Raw genomic sequence first — 20,078 nt, 5'->3', positions numbered from 1 at the left:
AGATTCGGTGTCTGGCCTACCTCGACGACTGGCTGGAGTGGGCTCCCAGTCAGTCCGCTTGTCTGCTCGCCAGGGGATGGTTCGTTCCAGATCGCTGGGTTTGGTTTCCTGGTGATCTGGGGGTTTTACCTTCTGTTTCCGTCCCGGGTTCGGACCTGGGCCTTGTTTCAGGCTCTTGGGCCCCTCATTGTCTTCCCTCCAGAAGTGTTACTGTGGCTGTGGTCCCGCCTTTGGCTGTTCAGGAGGGGGTCCCGGGTTGCTCAGAGGTTGCTTGGGCGGTTGTGCGGGAGTTTGCACTTCGGCGTGCTTGTCTGCCCGCGGAGTCGGGTTTGGCTCCGGCGTCGGTTGGTTCCTACGGAGACTCCACTTCCGCCTCTTGCATTCCTTGGGTTCCTCTGGGGATCTGGTGTTGGTGCTGCGTCACCAGCTTCCTCTTTGGGGTTTTCGGGGTTCCGTGCCTTGGCGGCTCCCCGAGCCTTCGCTCGATGTGTTCACGGACGGGTCGTCTCTCGGCTGGGGCTTTGTGACCAGTGCTCACCAGGTCGGCCGAGGTTGATGGAGTCTGTCTGTCCGTCGGGCTCACAGCCCGGTTCAGGTGTTCATGGCTGTCTGGTTTGCGCTTCGGAGGGTTTGGGTCACTAGGTACTCTACCATTCAGCTCTGTTTGGACTGTTCTCCGGTGGTTCTTGCCGGAACCACAGGGGGGGTTTGGTTAACAGTGTGGTTCGTGTCCGGGGTGTGTCCTGCGTCCTGGTGGACAGCTGTCTCGGTTCATTCCTCTTCGTGGGTTGGCCAGTCGTCGCCGATGCGTTTTGTTGGCTCTGTTGGGCTTATGGACTCATGGCCATGGACGTCTTCGGGTCGGCGTGGTCTAGGCGTCGCCCGTTTTGTGGCGCCCTTCCCACCTGCGAGGTCTTCACGGTGGAGGCTTTCGGCAGGCCTGGTCGAGGTGGGGGGTACCTGTACCTCTTCTCCCGGTCCAGCTGTTGCTTCGGGTTCTGGCTCAGTTGCAGCCCATTCCCACGAGAACAGTCCTTATGGTTCCACTGTGGCCGGCCCGGCCTTCTTTTCAGACGCTGCTTGATAGGTGTCCGTACCCGGGGCGTTTTTCCTGAGGCTTCGCCTCTTTCAGCAGGCCGAATCGGTCCTGTCCGTGACTGGTTCGGCCTTCTCTTTGGCTCTTCGCGTCTGGTATTTTGACGCAGGTATCGCCATCTCTATGGTGTTCAGGTGGCTTTGTTGCCGGTGTCCCACCTGCGAGCTTCGTCTTGGAGACTGTATGACGTTTATTACGTCTTCTCGCGTTTTGTTTCCCCTCCGGCCTGCTCATGAGTCGCCTGAGCCATCCTGGTCCTTGTTCAGGGTGCCTTCTTCTCTTCCCCTCAGTTTGTGGTAGCCCCTTCGGTTTCAGTTTCCTCCTCTTTGGTACTGGTGGTAGCTTTATTGGTGTGCAGCCTTTCTCTGTCTTGGCGACGGTCGAGGCGGCTGCTTTCCGGAGGGGTTCTTGGGGTATTGGTACTTGTTTGGTTTGGCCGGGGGGTGCGTCCTGTGTTGTCCAGTTGTGCTTTTTGCTGTTGCCGGCGTACCATGCCTGGGGATGCGCTGTGGTTGATCCGGTTCCTTCGTTCCCTGTTTTCAGGGCTCGGGTCTCCCGGGTCGTCCGCAGTGTTTTCCTTCTTACTGCGGTCTGTCTTTGCGCCCGTGCTGTTCAGACGTTTGCAGCAATTGCTGCTGTGTTGGTGACGTCTCGGGCTCATTTCGGGCGCAGGGAATTGTGGGTCGCACAGATTTTTGGCCGCCCATCCATGTGTGCGTCTGTTCTTGGGCGTTCTTGTTGCCTTGGGTCGCAGGTTTGCGTCCGGTTGTCTTGGCTTTGCGTTGCAGAGTTTGTGGCGGCCGCCTCCCGGGTTAGCCCTTTCTTTTCCTTCTCTTTGGGTATGAAGCTCCAGGGAGCCGTAGGGGCTCCCCACAGAAAACCAGCGTTGAATGTAATGAAACGCCATTTTCTGGGTGAGCCCCGGAGGCTCCCTGGAAACCCTCCCTCCCACCGGTCGGCGGTTTTTTCGCGTTGGTTGACGCTTAGCTTCCGAACTGGAGCTTGGCAGCCGGCGCGGTAGGTCCGGGGCTCCCCCCTCCCCCTCCCGGGGTGGGGAGGGCTGCGCGGACGATCGGCGCGGCAGTAAAGTGTGATGTTTGCTTGTTTGCTTGTTTCCTTGGGATTGTAGGGAGTTTTCTACCTCTCTGTTCGGTTTTTGTTGTAGTTTCTTACCATGTGGGGTTTGTTTTGTTACGCCTACTTTTCTGGGTGCCTAACCCCGGTCGATGGCAGATAAGGAAAACCCCCAACCATATGGGGTTTTCCAGGGCCATTGCTCCCTGAAACCTCTCTGAAGGGGCCAGGTTCTGGCGCTGGTCCCTGGTAGGTCTGAACTCCTTAGCTAATGTCCCGGTCTAACATAACACACATTAGCCCGATAAGCTCCAGGGAGCCTCCGGGGCTCACCCAGAAAATGTCGTTTCATTACATTCAACGCTGGTTTTTTACCATGAAGTGAATTAATTTCTTTGCAACCGAAAATTATTAGGGACTTGCATGTGGGAGGGGATTATTAGGGAGCCTGGCTGTGTTTTGTACCAGCTTTGAGTTTGATGACAGTACCTTTCTAACTTCCTGTCTGGTGTCTGCTTTTCTGGTTACTGCAGTTTCTGGCTTCCTTAACCACTTCAGTTAATATATCTTTCTGGACACTTGTACATAAGTTCATTGCATATCCTCCTTGCACTTTTCTATACTATGTGTAATGTCCTTCATCTTACTGACAAAAGATCTTTTCTCTGTTGAATATCCTTGTGTAACTTATCATCTAGATTTGATTTGACTTCTTTAAAAGATTACTTAACCTTGTTTTTATCTTCCTGAACTTTCCCTTTAGCTTTCCAAAGTGCCTTTCCTTCCATAATTCCTTTATTTGATTTTCTGTATAGCTAAATTGCTGTTAGACTACCTGCATCCTGATGCCAAACTTGCTTGTCTATTTCCAGAACTGTTACCTTATTACTCAAGTTTTTATCAGTACTCTAAAATTCCTAATTATTTCTTAGTAAAATTTTACAGTGTTCTCTATCTTCACCAACCTGTTGTAAAACCACAAAGATTAATATTTTCTTCATTAGAACCTTTAAAATCCAATTTTGTTTGTGGTATTGTCTTCTATGGCTGTGGCCATCTTTGATGTTGTCTGTGATTATTTTGAATAGCCGCTTCATCCACACCCTGCTTCCAAAAACTTTCCTATTTCCTTATTCCTTGACAACCCTTGCATAGCTTCAGTCACTTTCTATGGTATAGGCCCTTATACTTTGTCTATTTGGTCAACACTCTTCTTAGAATGATTTTTCATCTACACTTTGTTTTATCTCGGTTATTCTTCATGCTTTCATCTCCATGATGAGGTGGCATACTCCAAAACTGGTCTCATGTAGACAGTGTAAAACGCCCTAAAGGCCTCCTTACTTAGGTTTCTGAATGATGTTCTAACTTTTGTCAGCATACAGTATACTGCTGGTGTTGTCCTATTTATATGTAACTCAGGAGTTAGATAAGGTGTTTCGTCTACTTCCAGGTCTTCCATGTAGTTTCTCTTCATTTTGTCGAGCCTGGCATTAGGCCGGGCTCAACAAAATCTCAGTGCTTTGTATAACCATCTCAGTGTTTATGTTCAGGAAGCCACTAGGATTCACCTAGAAATTAATTTTCATTATATTCAATGCTGGGTTCTTCCTCTTGGTTCACTGTTCCCCCATTGGTCTGGAATATATTTATGTAGGCATTGTTTTTGTAGGGTCTCCTCTAGTTTTCAGGTTGGAGACGTTCATGCTCTCTTCTAAAGGCACGGATTCCATTATTTTGGCTCTGGCGAGTTGTTTGTTCATCTGCAACAATATTCTTTTCCGACAAGAATGAGACTTCTGGCTTCTAGATGGGTCCTTAGGTGATTGATGCTTGGTTTGTCCAACCATTGGTGCATCATCTGTTTGTGGCTATAGCATCTGTTCATTGCTAGCTTTGCTCCACCAGTTCTTCTTTGGTGGATGCTCTTCGTTTTTATCTTGTTTCCTTAGTACCCTGTTCCAAGGCACGATTGTTCTAAGTGGTCCATAGTACTGTATCATTAATGTTATCCAGCTTGTAGTCTACTCTCGGACCCACAATGTTTTTAAGTTCACAGCTTTGGCCGCCATTTTCACTAATATGTTAGGGCTGATATTCAGGACTCGGGGGTTTTAGAGATCTACCAAGGTCTTGGGGGTTAAGTATCTGACCAATGTTCCTGGCCCATTTGTGCTGGTTTTGCCCTGGGTTGGGTTGACCTACATGGTGTTTCAACTTCAGCTTTTTAGTTACTACTTCTCCTCCCTGGTAAGTCTCATGGTTCCTTCTCCTCAGTTGTTAGGTGCAGTGAGAGTCCAAGGGCTTCCCCAGAAACCAGCACTGGATGTAATGAAATGCCCCATTCTGGTTGAGCTCATGTAGCTCCCTGACTTCTTCCCCTCCTACCAAGCTCATCTGTTTGTGGTCGATCAGTTATGGACAGGGCAGTCACCAGCTTTGAAGCTAGGTGACTTCCCTAGTGTGCTTTGACTAGGTGACTGGGTGCTCAGCACACTAGGGATGTTTTGTATTCAGTTTTGATTTAATAATTTTGTGGTGTCTGTTGGCTGTTTTGGTGCCTTCATTTCCATGAACCATGCAGTTGTCTGTATTGCCTCGCTTACTTTCTGGTTACTTCCCCAGTAAGGGTGATCGTTCTGTCTCTGGTCTCCGGTAGGCCAAGAGGACCTTAATGACCGATGTGACTTAGCAGTGGGAAGCTATCTATCTCTGCAACACAGTTTCAGGGAGCCACTTGGGCTCACTCAGAAAGTAGTGTTTCATTACATTCAATACTGGTTTTTTATTTTTTGTGTGTCAGTTTTCAACTGAACTAATGAAGACAGTAAATTAAGTTTTTGAATTTGTGATTTATATTATATATTATAATTTGTACATGCCATGTAAAAAACTTTTCTCTTTCTTTTATCAGGTCAGTTAACATGGTTGGTCTATATGATTGGGTCTGCAATTGGTGGTCGTGTGTCATTCAACACCAGTGATGATCATGATGCCATGGATGGGGAATTAGTATGTAGGTAAGTGATGATTTGGAATAATTTTTTACCATCAATTTTGTTAAACTAATCAGCCATTCACCAACTTTGTACAGTCTACCTAATTTTTTGTTTATTTTTTTTTAAACTGTGTAGGCTTCCCTTAGTTTCTCTAGGCTTATACACTTGCAACACTTGCTTGAGTATTGCAGTGCTAGACTCCAGCCTGAAACACATGCTGGTGGGGTGACTGGAAGAATTCTGACCTGGATCAAAATTTTTCTACCTGACAAACAGATTAGGTCGGTAATCAGAGGCAATGTATCTAACTGGAGGAGTGTTACTAGCGGAGTGCCATAAGGTTCAGTTCTTTCACCAGTTATGTTCATCTTCTATATTAATGATCTACCAGAGGGAAAATAGAATTACAGTATATGAACATGTTTGCGGATGATGCTAAGATACTGGGGAAGATAGGAGATGCAGACGATTGTAATGGCCTTCAAATTGATCTAGATTAAATAATGCTTGGAGCATCAAGTTGCAAATAGAATTCAACATGAATAAATGCCATGTTATGGAATGTGGAATCATAGAAAATAGACCACACTAACTTACAAATTATGCGGAAAGGAATTACAGAACTCTAATAGAGAACGAGACCTAAGGGTGGTTTTGGATAGTGAGCTGTTCGCCAGAAGAACATATAAAGAACATTGTGAGAGAAGCATATGCATCTCTTTCCAACTTCAGATTTGCTTTTAATTACAAGGATGGTGAAATACTAAAGAAACCATTCATGACTTATGTTGTGTGAGACCAAAATTAGAATATGCAGCAGTTGTATGGTTCCCAGGGAGCCGGTCGGCTGAGCGGACAGCACGCTGGACTTGTGATCCTGTGGTCCTGGGTTCGATCCCAGGTGCTGGCGAGAAACAATGGGCAGAGTTTCTTTCACCCTATGCCCCTGTTACCTAGCAGTAAAATAGGTACCTGGGTGTTAGTCAGCTGTCACGGGCTGCTTCCTGGGGGTGGAGGCCTGGTCGAGGACCGGGCCACGGGGACACTAAAAAAAAGCCCCGAAATCATCTCAAGATAACCCAAATTTCAAGAAGCATATAAACAAACTGGAAAAGGTACAACTGCGTGCTACAAAATGGCTTCTGGAACTGAAAATCAAGAGTTATGAGAAAACATTAGAGGCATTAAACATGCCAAAACTAGAAGATAGAAGAAAAAGAGGTGATATGATCACCACTTACAAAATACTAACAGGAAACAACAAATTGACAAAGAGAAATTCCTGAAACCAGCAACTTCACGAACAAGAGGACATGGATTCAAGTTAAGGAAACAAAGGTGCTGAAAAAATAGTAGAAAGTTTTATTTTGCAAACAGAGTGGTAAACAGTGGGAACTAGCTAAGTGAGAAGGTTTATATAACCAATTTATATAATTATATATAATATTAATTTACATATTAACTTAATTTATTATATTAATTTATATAATCATTCCTTTGTGAGTCTGTTGTATTTTGTATCAAAATCAATCTTGTTCTGATAGTTAAACCATCATAAAATATTCTTGATAATGAAATTGATGTAAATTGTATCTGCTGGTGTCTCCATCAGCTAGGCTACTACAGAAATACATGTTTATATATTTTTTATCCCCATGTTCTATTCCAACGTGGCTTAAATAAATATTTAAGCGCAATAGTGGAATAAATTTACCACACACTCTTCCCTTCCCTCTCCCCTCTAGTTCCAGTTATGAAGTGTTCAGTGGTTTAGGAGTCGGGTTAGAGTTTAGTTCGGGGTGTAGCTTAGCCTTCTCTGGGGGTAGTCTCATATACTGTACTTCCAGTCTTGCCGGGGTTCTGGAGATTTGCCTGAGTTGTTGGTGATGAACTTTATGCCCTGTCCTGGAACCTTCAGGGATGGGGGACGTTGACTGAGTAGGGTCCATGGGTGCCCTTCAATCCTTCTTGGACCTTGGTTTTCCCTGTGGAGGGTCTTTTGCTTTATAGGAAAACTTTTATCATATCCCATCCCCTCTATATGAGTATGATCACTTGGGTGCTTCCCCTCACGGTTGGATTCCAAGTCCCAGTTTAGAGCCTCAGAGCCAACATATTTTCAGATGTTTCTGCCTTACTGCATTTCACCTTTGGTGGTTCATGTAGACTTGTTTCAGTTCCTCCTGTGAAACTTGGACTTCTTTTCATTGTTAGACCCAACCTTTTTTTTAAATATGGGTCTATTTCAATCTGTTGGCTGCAGTGTGAAATTTTGGGTTCATCCTGGCTGGATGACAACTCTCTCTTTTCTTTGTGGGCCTTGGCAAGAGTTTTGTCTGATCCGCTTGCTTGGCTGGTGGGAGGTGAGTTCAATCTTTCAGGTGCTCTTGAGCAGCGCTTTTTTGCCCAGCTTTTGACTGCCTGTTTGCTTTGGTGCTCCCCCAAGGAGCACCAATAAGTAGCAGCTCCACTTTGCAGCTCTCTGTGCTGTCCATAGAGACCACATTTTGGAGGCCCACAAGGCATGTTTGCATTTGGCAGCAGTCATGCAAGTATGGATCTTCATGGATGGGCACTCTGAGCAACTGTGTGGGGATGTGGTGTCGCTTGGTTCTGCCTTGGGTGTGGAAGCCTGCTTTTCTGCCCTTGGTGGCTTTGCCCAAGATGCTTGCCCTTCATCCTTAGGGATATAGTGGTAACATTTTACTTGACCCTGCCTCACATTTCGACAGATCTTGTTGGCTTGGTTGCTAGATTTTTGGTCTCTTACTCTTTTGTCTGCCTCCTGCTTTTTTTGCCACTCTTCTTTCCGGAGGATGCCATCGCTTAGGTTTTGTTTGCAATGACCTTTTTTCTTTTCCCCTCCCTATTGACCATTTGTAGTTGTCTCAGGGTTCTGCCCCTCATTCAGAGGCGGTCTGGTAGGGTGGGGATCTTGCATGCTGCTGATTGAGGTCCTCTGTTGGGTCTGATTCCTGGGCTGTTGTGCTTCCTAATGTCAGTTCATCTTCTACTTGACATCACAACTACACTTCACAGAAGATAGGTTCTGCTCGTAGTTCACACACTGGCCCTTTTGCAGTTTGCCCCTTTGATGCCACCATGGGGGGACATATGGCTCATTTTGCCAGCTCCTAGTCTCATGATTCATGGTCTTTTCGGATCATCTCCTTTGATCTGCAGTGGAATTGGTCAGTCCCTCTGCTATTCCTGTCGTTGGGTCTTACAAGTCAGGTACTTTCCCTTCCCAACACCCACGTGTTGACTTCTTGCTGAAGATTCCGGGGATTGATGTCCCCATGGCCCGGTCTCTGACTAGGCCTCCTGGATGCTGGTGTGATCCACCAGGCTGATCCAACACTACATTGAGTCCTTGCCGGATGGCTGGACTTTGGTGTCGTTGAGTTAACCTTGTCCCTTCAGTGGGTGTCCCAGTTGTTCCCAGTCCCTTAGTGGGACTTGGCAGATGTATGGTACCTTACCTTGAGGTTACCTTGAGGTGCTTCCGGGGCTTAGTGTCCCCACGGCCCGGTCGTCGACCAGGCCTCCTGGTTGCTGGACTCATCAACCAGGCTGTTAGACGCGGCTGCTCGCAGCCTGACGTATGAGTCACAGCCTGGTTGATCAGGTACGATCAGGTACGTCCTTGATTTTTCGGTATTGAACAGCTTCACTTCTCTTTCGACCTTTTGCATGTCCACATTAGCTCATTTTTACCTGCTCCTACAGGCTGGAGTTTGAAGTGGTGTCCCTGGACCTTCAGGAGGCTTATTGGCATGTTGCTATACATCCCAGGTTCAGAGACTGGCTAGGTTTTGTACTGCATTCAGTCTTACTGGTTTCAGGTTCTCCCTTTATGCTTGAATCAAGCTTCTCTTATTTTTTACCGGGGTAGTATGGTTGGTTGTTGCTTGGTTATGTCTTTTTTTGGAGGGGGTTTGCTTGTGTCATCATCCACCTTGACAACTACAGTAGATGGTTTGGGCCTCCAGCCCATCTTCATCGTTGATTGTAACAGTGCCCATCTTCCCGTGCCTCTGTGACCCAGTAGGCCAAGCAGGACTGTTATGGTGATGTGACTCAATAGTGGGAAGCCATCTCAGCACCACTGATGTACTACCAGAAAGAGGCATTTGATTACATTGAATGCTTGGTTTGTGCACTTGGGCAGACATGCGTATATATCTATAGCCACACTTTTGGGGATAACTAAATGTGTACTATTGCAATATTACTGATAAATTTTCTGTTTTTCTAACAGGATTTTACAACTGATGAATTTGACTGACACATACTTGCCACAAGGAGGATGTGAGCGCAGAGAGTTAGCAACTATATCTTTTTTTGAGCAGTTTCGGAAAATATACGTGGGAGATCAAGTTCACAAGACATCAAAATTCTATCGGCGTCTGTCAGAAATTCTTGGCCTTAATGATGAGTCCATGGTATTAGCAGTATTTGTTAGAAAAATGTAAGTTATTTATATTTGAATTACTAGTGTTATACTGTAAGGCTTGTTAATATTTTTCATGTTTGTTTAGATGATTACAGAATATGCAAATTACTTAAGACCACACTTAGGAAGACAATTTTCCAGAATGATGATTGATCCTATCACAAGACAATCATAATGTCAGGTTGAGTCCTAGGTGTGTTGAGAGGTTCCCACACTACCAGTCACCCCAGAATGCTGGGTGAGGTTTGTCCGGGCACTGACGGAAAATATCCGCTGATCATGGAGTAGGTAGTCTTATAAAACTTAAATTGATCTAAAATGCTGTTAGTTGGAATTGATGAAATGATGTATATTTCTACAGTTTGCCTATTAATGTTCAGTGCAATTTTAGAATTCAGTACTACTGTCTTATGTGAAGCAAATATTTCCTTCAAAATCTGCCATCATTTTTCATTTATTTATTTTCAGATTAATTTGTTAAGGCTTCTACCAATTTATCCAACATATCTTATGAGGACATTTGCTACATAGCCTTCCTGGCTTAGTGCCTTCTTTGATAATTACTTACTTATGAGGACATTATTGGAAAAAACAAAAATTGCTATGCGACAATAATGGTGTGTTCTGTATTTTCATTCATTTGTTGTCATTATCCCATTTCCCACTTCCTTGGGTGTGGAGGCCTTGGTTCAAAGACAAAAATGGGATTAATATAGCAAAAATAAGCTTTAAATATTTCAAATGGAGTAGATTCTGTTTTTGTCATTGGTGGGAAGATGGGATCCCAGCTCTATTCCTCCACCCAAATAATAGAGGGGCTGCAACGATGATTGTACCAGTTAGTAATGTATACTGTGGTCTTCTTTACAAACGTTAACCTTGCATATCTGTATTGGAGAAACAGGTAGTAGTCTAAAATAACCTTATTGTATAAATATAAATGAGAGATGAGGTTGAGTATTGAAAGGTGCTCTATTCACTTAGTTATGCTTGCGGGGGTTGAGCTCTGGCTCTCTCGGCCTGCCTCTCAACTGCCAATCTATCGACTTTACCCCTTTCTCCCCCAGGAAGCAGCCTGTAACAGCTGTCTAACTCCCAGGTACTTATTTACTGCTAGGTGAACAGGATCATCAGGGTGAAAGAAACTGCCCATTTGTTTCCGCCATTGCTGGGGATCGATCCCCAGTCCCTAGGACTATGAATCCCGAGTGCTGTCCACTGGACACAACATTGAATTCTTGAATTGCAAACCGTTTTCAAATTAAATAAGTGTTTGACCCCAGAGTTTGGCCCCCTGGGTCCATTTTGGTACTTCATGGTTCCTGGTGCCTTCTGCAGAGAGTCTTCTATTGCAGGGGGAGGAGTTTTTGCATTTCCCCTTTATTTGTATGAGTTTGATTTAGGTGTGGCTCCTCCCAGGATTTGATTCCGAGTGCCATTGGACCCCTTCTCGGTCGTCCTTCCGGAGGTTTCCTTTCTTTCATGTCTCCCTGGAGGAGGTTTTAGAAGCCCTTTTTACATACCTCCTTTGTGACCTGGTTTATGCCTCATTGATGGACCCAGCCTCTTTTGAGTTTTGGTTTTCTTTTTGGATGTGTTATGAGGTTCCAAAGTCTTCCCTGTTGGCAAAGAATCCCATGTTTTGTGCACCAAGCCCATATGCACCAAGCTTGAGGGCTTGATGCACTTTTGTTGTACCTGCACGCTTAAGCGGCATGAGGTGTCAACCATATTGCAGGTGTTCCTGAGGGGCCCTTCATTTGAGCTTGTCAATGACTGCCTGTTTTTTTCCTGTTTTTTCTTGGGGTATGGGTCCCATGCAGCTCCATGCCCAGGTTTTCCTGTTTTTGGCAGCACTCGCACTCGTTGCAGACAATCTTTGCACCCGTCTGCATTTGAGTTCCATTGTGCACCTTCTAGGCCTTTTTAGGCTGTGTTCGGATTGGCTAACGGAGGAAGGTGGGGTGCTCGGTAGGTGCCTCTTGCTGGGGTCTTAGTCTCTGCTTAGTCAGTGTTGGCTGTGCTCGCCAAGCTGTACACCCTTATTATCAGGGAGGCAGTGGCCACATTCTTTGCCACCTGACTTGCCTCTCGACATGCAGTGTTGGATCCGGCATTGGCCTGGTTACTGGATTTGGAATCGCCCCCTGCTCTCCTCTCTGCTGCTCCTTTTTCTCCCAATCAGTTTCTGGAGGATGTCATTGCTGAATTCTCGTCATCTTCAGCATCTGAATATTGGCCTATCTTGCCTGGATTATACCTGGATGGGGTTCTGGGAGTTCTACTCCCTGGCCAGGCTTGATGTGTAAGAGCTTTGTCCAACAAGCTATTGCTATGGGGTGACCCACATATCCACCACAGCCCAGTTGGTCCTGGCTGTGGTGGATGATGAACCTCCTTTGTGTTTGGGTTGGTCGTTCTCAGACTTTGAGGCAATTTGGTAGAGCTGAGGTGGTGCCTGTTGGTCAAGGTAGGCCATCTGTGGAGTTAGATGCCGAGTTGCATTCACTTCCCACTTGGTGGTTCCTACTTTTGTTTGGTCGGCACTGTGTTTGTTAATTTTTAAAGGTGGGCTTGCAGGATTTGCATTAGCTCGCCTGCCGGTGGAGTGGGCAGTTAGCTCGGTTTGCCAACACCTGGTCCAGGTGTTGGCAGACTAATTCATGGATTTTTCATGGCTGAATTCATGGACTCTTCTGGTCGTTTCTTGGGCCAGTAGTGGAGTTCGTTGGTCCTTCCTCCTTTTGGGGAGTCGGGGCTCTGTGTGCAGACTTCCTCTCCTCGTCTTTGTTGGGTTATTTCGGAGCGGGTGACTTTGAGCATGGTCAAAATGACTGCATCTCTGTTGGGTCTTTTGCCTCTTCCTGGTCCCGGAATGAGACTCGCTGGAACTCTAGTTCACCCTCGATTTCTTCAGGTTGAACCAGTTCACATCTTGCCCCCATCTAAAAGATAACCATTTTGTTCTGGGTCCATCTCATGCTTGAGGTGGGTGGTTAGATGATCTCCATGGATTTCCAGGATGTGTATTGGCATATTCCTATTCTTCTGGGGTTCAGGGATTGATTAAGCTCTTGTCAAGGGGAACCAGGCCTACCACATTCAGGTTCTCCAGTTCGAACTCAGGTCATGGTGGCCTACCTTCTTTTGCTTGGTGTTCTGATTCTGGCTTACTTTGGCAGCTGGCTGGTGTGGACTCTCAGTTGGTCCACATGTCTGCTAGCCAGGAATCTGGCTCTTTCCCAGCTCACTGGGTTCAGGTTCCTGGTGAACTGGCAGAAGTTGCAGTTGGTTTCATCTCATTTTTGGACTTGGCTGGGCCTTGTTTGAGACTTTCGGTCAGCATCTCTTTTTCCTACCTACCGCAGCCTTGACCCGGCTGCAGTGCCGATGTCTGTTGGTGTCAAGTCATCCCCAGGTGACTCGGTGGTTGCTTAAGCAGCTGTGTAGAAGCCTCAACTTTGCCATAATTGTATTTCCTTTGGACAGGGTTTGGCTTCGGAGAGATCTGGTTTCTCTAGGCCAGCCTTTCACCGCTGTTGCAATTCTTGAATGCGGACACAGTTGGTCCTTCGCCAGTTGCTACCCCACTAGTTTCCTCTTTGAGCTTTTGAAGTTCTGTTCCCTGGCACCACCACCACCACCACCACCATCTGTCCTTGACGTTTTTACGGATCCCTCTGCTCTCGGTTGGGGCTTACCAGGCTGGCTAGGGTCATTGGTCTCCACCCCTTTGTCAGATGCACTGTACTGTGTGGAAGTTTGCAGCAATGTGGCATGCACTGCAGAGACTTTGGATTCCCCTGGGCTCTGTGATCCAGCTCCATTTGGACATTTTTTTTTTCCTTTGATGCATTCTCAATCGGGGGTTGTTCATTTCGGTCCCTGCCTCTTTGGAGCTAATCGCTTCAGGTAACTCGTCTGCTTGGTTCTCAGGGTTTGGTTCTCCTTGCCGTTCATGTTCATAGAGTGTCCAATGTTCTTGCTGATGGTCTGTCACTCTTACCATCTCCTCGGAGTGGACCGTCAATGCCACCTCCTTCTAGTGGTTTTGAGTGACGTTTGGGTGCCCAGACATGGACCTCTTCACCTCGGCGTAGTCTCATCACCTTCCTGTGTACATGGCGCTGTTTCCCTATTATGAGGCCTTTGCATTACATGTCTTTTGGTTGGACTGGTTGAGGTGAGGGGGGGGGAGGTTTCTGTACCTCTTCCACCCAGTCTGGCTGTTGTTCTGTGTCATGACGCGATTTGAGTCCTATAGGCGGAGATTGAACTTTCTGGCTTCTTGATGGCTGGCCCAGCCTTGGTTTCAGGCACTGCTTTCTTGATTTCCGAACCTAGGCATTTTTCTGCGTCTCTGCTGCTGTCAGAGAGTTAGCTCAGTGATGTGCTTCACTCGTTCAACCTTCTCATCTGCTCTATGCGTCTGTTATTTTTTATGTATAATTATCGCCATCTCTGGTACTTGAGTGGCGCATTGATGGTGCCCCACCTGTGGTCATCCTCGAGGCGGCAGTTCGGGTATATGGTTTTCTGGCACTTGTTTTACCACTTCCTTTCTTTTGTCACTATTTTTTGGTGTCTTAGCTAGTGTTCTCTCTTGATCTGCATCTTACGTCAAATAATGTTGCCTCGGTGTTATGCGGCATTGGAAGAGCTGCTGCAGCTTGCATTTAGGGTCGATTCTGCCTCGGCTCCTTTTTGCAAGCTGTCTCGTTTGTTGTCTCACCTCCAGCCTCCATGCACTACCTCACCTCCCTGCACCGCCTGAGCCTGCTTGATCCTTTCGCCATGTTTATTTTCCTTCCTTCCTTCTCCTTCTTTTCTTCTGCTTGGTTTATAAGGTTTATCCCTTCAGTCCAGGATTGTTTCTTGAATGCTTTGTTTTTAGTTTCTCTTGCTTCTTGTTGTCGGATAGGTGAAATTCATGCTCTGTTTCAATGCTGGGGGCTATTGTTCGTTTGGCCTTGATGGGCAGTTTATTCGTCTGCAGCCTTTTCTGAGGAAGAATAAGTCTGTTGGGTTTTGAAGGGGCTTGCTGGTTGTTGATGTGTGGTTAGTTTAGATCGGGTGCATTGTGTGTTGTGCTCGGTGGGAGCTCTTTGCTTCTATCTTCGTGCCACCAGTTCTGCCACGGTGTATTCCTTGTGGGATGATCCTGTCACCTTGGTCTCTTATTCCAAAGCCTGCATTTCTCTGGTTGGCCACATATTTTTTGAAGTTCTTCAGGTGGTTGTCCAGTTATGGTCTCATTCGAAGCCATTGGTGGTTTGTTTTGTGTCATTGACTTTTTGGGTGCCTTTCCCGATGGGTGGTATGAATGAATAACCAAACCAGCACATTCCATTGCTCTTTGCACCTCTGTGAGGAGGCCAGGCTCTAGCTCTGGTCCCCAATATGCTTATAAAATTCTGTGACTGTTGGGACGTAGTAGTATGACACTATCAGAGAGAGCTTCAGGGTTCTACTGGGGCTCGCCCAGAAACTGGAGTTTCATTACATTCAACACTGGTTTTGTTGTCAACTCTCAAATTACTGTGTTCATTTTTAATTGTTATGTTTTCATTACAGTATCACCAACCTGAAATATTGGGGCCATTGTGAACAAATCCTGACACGCACCTTGACTCTTCTGTCAGACCTGTCCATCAGTTATAACAGTGTCCGTAAACTTGTCAAACTTGAGGAGGTGCAATTCATGCTCAATAACCACACGGTGAGTTTCCTTAGCTAGTTACAAACTTTATATTTTAGTGATGTAGTGAAATTAAAAAAAAATTGTAAAAGCTTTGCCAATTTTATCTAAAAATTATTTTGAAATTACTGTACGTATAAAAAAATTGTCTTGTATAAATTTCATACTTTTAAGCTGGAAGATTGCATCGAGAAATTTTGTATTACCGTGTTGAAGTATGAGAAGTGTTGGTTTTAATTTCTTCAGGTTAAAACTCCAAATAATAAATATTTTCTGTTTTGTTGAGGACATATTTCTTATTTAACTAATTGTTGACCAGTGGGTGGTTCCTTGTGCTTGTTCTATTGAAAATAAGATTGCTATCAAACCAGACACAAGTAACATTTTAAATGAACTTTCTCACGGTCTCTCCATTGTGCTCTCCAGGGATGGAGAGCACAATGGAACGCACACATTAATTTGCTACTAATTACAACTATAAAGAGCATGAAACTATTAATCCTTAAAGTGTGGTTATTGTCGTATTGGTTCCCTAGGTAATCCAGAGTCGGTAGCTTCCTGGTGATGCCATCTGGTAGTAGGCAGCTGTTACTAAGGGGGTGAATAATGTAACTACTTGGTGGATTGTGTTCCCCTCTTTGTTTATATTTGCCTTGCTATTGTCTTTTTTTATTCACTCTACCTTTCTGGAGGTTGGTTCCTTGCTGAGGGTGATCAGTAGATCCCCCTGCTCTCTGCTCCTCTTGGAGGGAAGGGGTGGGCTGGTTTTGGCCTTTAGTCTCTGTTAGGCTTTTATTGACTTGGAAGGCCCTGGTGTGATTCGATAGGCATGGAGCTAATCAGACAAGCTAACAACAGGAAGCCACTGAGTCGCCCCTCCAGACACCAGGTAATGATAACTAAAATCAACATATGATTACTACAGAACTCCATCCTCCCCTTCTTTATGTACAGTATATGTATGTTAATTAAAAATTGAACTACAGAACAAATATAATGCAGTATATAAAAATGCTTCAAATGTGGAAGGGAACATAGTGCTATACACAGTAGTTGAAAGCAATAGACTGTGAAGCTTACAAAGCAAGAACAGAGGATATTTGGACAGGCAGCTTTGTAAACCTCATTCTTTAGATATTATTGTATCAACACGTCAAGCAGGCCACAAGGATGAGGGAAGGGGATGTTCCATCAATACTGAATTTAATATTCACCAGGAAAGAAGAGATATATGACATCCAGTACCTTCTTCCCTTGGGAAAGAGTGCTCATGTCCTGTTGGAAATTAAATCTGCTTTGTAATATAATCTCGAAGAGAATGGGGATGTTTAAAGAGTTGATAAACTTGATTTCAAGAGAGGACACTATGGGGAACTTTGGGAAAATCTTTAATGAATTTAATATGAAAGATTTGATGCTAGGCAGGGACCTTTGTAGAACCTGACAGCTTCAGTGAACAGCGCTTCGGATTCATAGTCCTGAGGTTCCGGGTTCGATTCCCGGTGGAGGCAGAAACAAATGGGCAGAGTTTCTTTCACCCTGATGCCCCTGTTCACCTAGCAGTAAATAGGTATCTGGGAGTTAGGCAGCTGCTACGGGCTGCTTCCTGGGGGTGTTGTAACAATAAGGAGGCCTGGTCGAGGACCATGCCGTGGTCCTCGAAATCATCTCAAGATAACCTCAAGAAGATAGGCAAGGAGGTAAATGAGATGTATGCCAAATTTTGTGAAATAGATTATGAAGGCCCACAAAAATTCATACCAAAACAAGGGTGCAAAATCAAAAACAGGATTTATTCAACAGAAATTGTAAGAGGGGCCAGAGAGGAAAAGACAAGAAAATGGGTTCAATATAGGAAGAGGCCTAACCCACAAACATACCAACACTACAAGCAAGCAAGAAACAAATACACAGCAGTGAGGGGGAGAGGCAGAAAGTAAATTTTAGAAAGGGGTAGCTAACAAATGTAACACATATCCAGGCTTTTTCTAAAAATTAATTAAAAACTGGCTGTAAGTAAAGGATAAAATCCAGAGATTAAGAATGGGAAACAGGTTTACTGAGAATGAAAAAGAAATGTGTGAAACACTAAATGAACAGTTTCAAAGTGAGTGTTTACAAAATAAGGATTTCAGAGAGCTGGACCCAGTGCCAAATTCAGAGCACACTGTAGAGGTATCTCAAGATGAAGTGGAAAAATTACTTGAGGGGCTAGGAAGAAATAAAGCAGTTGGACCAGATGGCGTTTCACCTTGGGTGCTGCGAGAATGTACAACTGAGCTGAGCATTCCACTCAAATTAATATTTCAGACATCCTCGTACACAGGAATTCTAACAGATATATGGAAAAAGGCAAACATACAGTAGTTCCAATCTGTATAAATGGTAGCCGAGAATACTCTCTAAATTATAGACCCGTATCATTAACAAGCGTGGTAGTCAAAACACTAAAGAAATAGCTAAAACCAAATGGGTTTTACACCTGCAGAGTAATGACATAATAATGGACAGACAGTATGGTTTTCGAACAGGAAGATCCTTTGTAACAAATCTACTTAGTATTTAATATAAAAAAATTCCACATTCCACAAAAATTATGGAATGTGGAATCGAAGAAAATAGACCACACAACTTACAAATTATGTGGAAAGGAATTAAAGAACTCTAATAAAGAACCAGATCCCTGGGTGGTTTTGGATAATAAATTGTCACCAGAGGAACACACAAAGAACATTGTGAGAGGACCGTATGCATCGCTTTCCAACTTCAAACTTGCTTTTAATTACATAGATAGTGAAATACCGGTACTAAAGAAACTGTTCATAAATTTTGTGAGACCAAAATTGGAATATGCAGAAGTTGTATGGTGCCCATATCCCAAGAAGGACATCAGTAAACTGAAAAAGGTGCAAAGGCACGCTACAAAATGGGTTCCGGAACTGAAAAACAAGAGTTACAAGGCGAGGCTAGAGGTGTTAAATGTGCCAAAACTAGAAGTTAGAAGAAAAAGATGTGATGTGATCTCCACTTACAAAATAATAGCAGGACTTAACCAAATTGACAGAGGAATTCCCGAAACCAGCAACTTCAAGAACAAGAGAACACAGATTCAAGCTAAGGAAACAAAGGTGCCAAAAAAAAATGTTAGAAAGTTTTCTTTTGCAAACAGAGTGGTAGACGGTTAAAACAATTTATGTGAGGTGGTGGTGGAGGCCAAGTAGATTCATAGTGTTATATGACAAAGAGTACTGTACTGGGAAGATGGGGCACCATGAGCATAGCTCTCATCCTGTAACTACACTTAGGTAATTCCACATGCTTTGAGGTTGGTGGGGGTGGGGCCCCTGAGCTAGAGATAGGAGGGTGTGGAGGTGTTCACTCGTAAGGCCAATTACAAAATGGCGACCACCAATACAGTGACATGTATTTTCAATAATACAAAAAAATCTTTCAATTTAGAATTATTATGATGTATTCAAATGTAAGAAAAACACGAAAATAAATGAATATTTATCGTTTTATTGTGTGAAGGCGCTCGGGAGGGTCACGTGGTGGCTGTGTCTGGCGTCTGTTAACGCCTCGTTCTCAACTTTGCTGACACTTTCTGTGTTATCCTCCAGTGTTGCACCACTTGTTTCTCTTTATTTACACCTTTGTGTGTGTGTGTGTTGAATAACTTTATGAATCATATAATTCACATAACACTTGATAATGTTTTAATTAATGATAAGTTTACTTAGTATACTCCATTACAACATGCATAAAGTAGTGAAAAGGATATGAACATAATATTCAGTGGTGTTGGGCTCTGGGCGATGACATATGGCCTAATTGGCATTATATGGGCAAGAGTATAGATTGAAACAAAGGTGTAAGCCACCAGTATGCACCCACAGATGATAAACGCATTCACCTAGTAACTAATGAGTAACAGGATTTAGTAGTAACTATGGACAGCCAGACTTTGTTCAGAAGTCGAGCAAAGCTCCATTTCATTGACATAAACCAACTATATCCTTATTTGCATCATACAGGTAAAACCTAGGTAATAATTATATAAATCATCATATGATAATAACCACATTCATCTAGTAAGTAACTAATGAGTTACTAGATGAATACAGTACTTATTCTTCTGTACTGTAGCATTTATTAGTAACTAATGAGAGCAGGATTTTTCTTAAAGAATCAAGGTAAACTCCATTACATCCACATAGGCCTATTATATTCTTATTTGCATCATGCATGTAAAACCCAGACAATAACGATTTAAATCGTTATGTGACGATAACCGCATTACCCCGTGAATCAATATATGACGATAACCGCTGCCTAGGGCTAAAGACCATAATATCCGAACCTCATCACTGCAGTTTCCTAACATTCCTGAGCATTTTTTCCATCTGTTTAGTTCATTTAAGGTAATCCTTCAAGGTTGATCTTTTCCATTTTCATACCTAACAATTCTTCTGTACTGTAGTCACAGATATTATCTTTAGTTGTAAGGTCTTCCACTACCCCAACAGTTTTATCTATGGCTTTTATTTCTGGTGCGGCTCTTTCTGACCTCGGATGTTATTTCCTTTACTTTACAACCAAAAATTATCATGGACTTGTATCAACCATGTTTTGCACCAGCTTCAGGTTTGTTGCCAGTTCCTTTTTAATTTAACTGTCTGATGTCTGCACTTTTCTGGTTACTGCAGTTTCTAGCTTCCTTAACCACTTCTAACATTTCTTTTTTGCTGGCCACTT

The 20,078-nt window shown here is 44.2% G+C and overlaps 1 protein-coding gene across 5 annotated transcripts in view; it reads left to right on the top strand.

The window, feature by feature from the left end:
• Positions 1-20,078, top strand: part of Ranbp16 (Ran-binding protein 16) — a 130,193-nt gene that overhangs the window by 48,395 nt on the left and 61,720 nt on the right. For all 5 annotated transcript variants that reach the window (XM_045752445.2, XM_045752441.2, XM_045752442.2 and 2 more), the window contains exons 10-12: positions 5,085-5,190; positions 9,431-9,640; positions 15,200-15,344. In XM_045752445.2, coding sequence (XP_045608401.1) covers positions 5,085-5,190; positions 9,431-9,640; positions 15,200-15,344 — 461 coding nt within the window. The remainder of the gene's footprint in view (positions 1-5,084; positions 5,191-9,430; positions 9,641-15,199; positions 15,345-20,078) is intronic.

This window comes from Procambarus clarkii, chromosome 79 (assembly GCF_040958095.1).
Source record: "Procambarus clarkii isolate CNS0578487 chromosome 79, FALCON_Pclarkii_2.0, whole genome shotgun sequence".
Classification (NCBI taxonomy): Eukaryota; Metazoa; Arthropoda; class Malacostraca; order Decapoda; family Cambaridae; genus Procambarus; species Procambarus clarkii.
The sequence above is the reverse complement of the archived record's forward strand: the minus strand, read 5'-3'. Positions and strand labels throughout refer to the sequence as shown.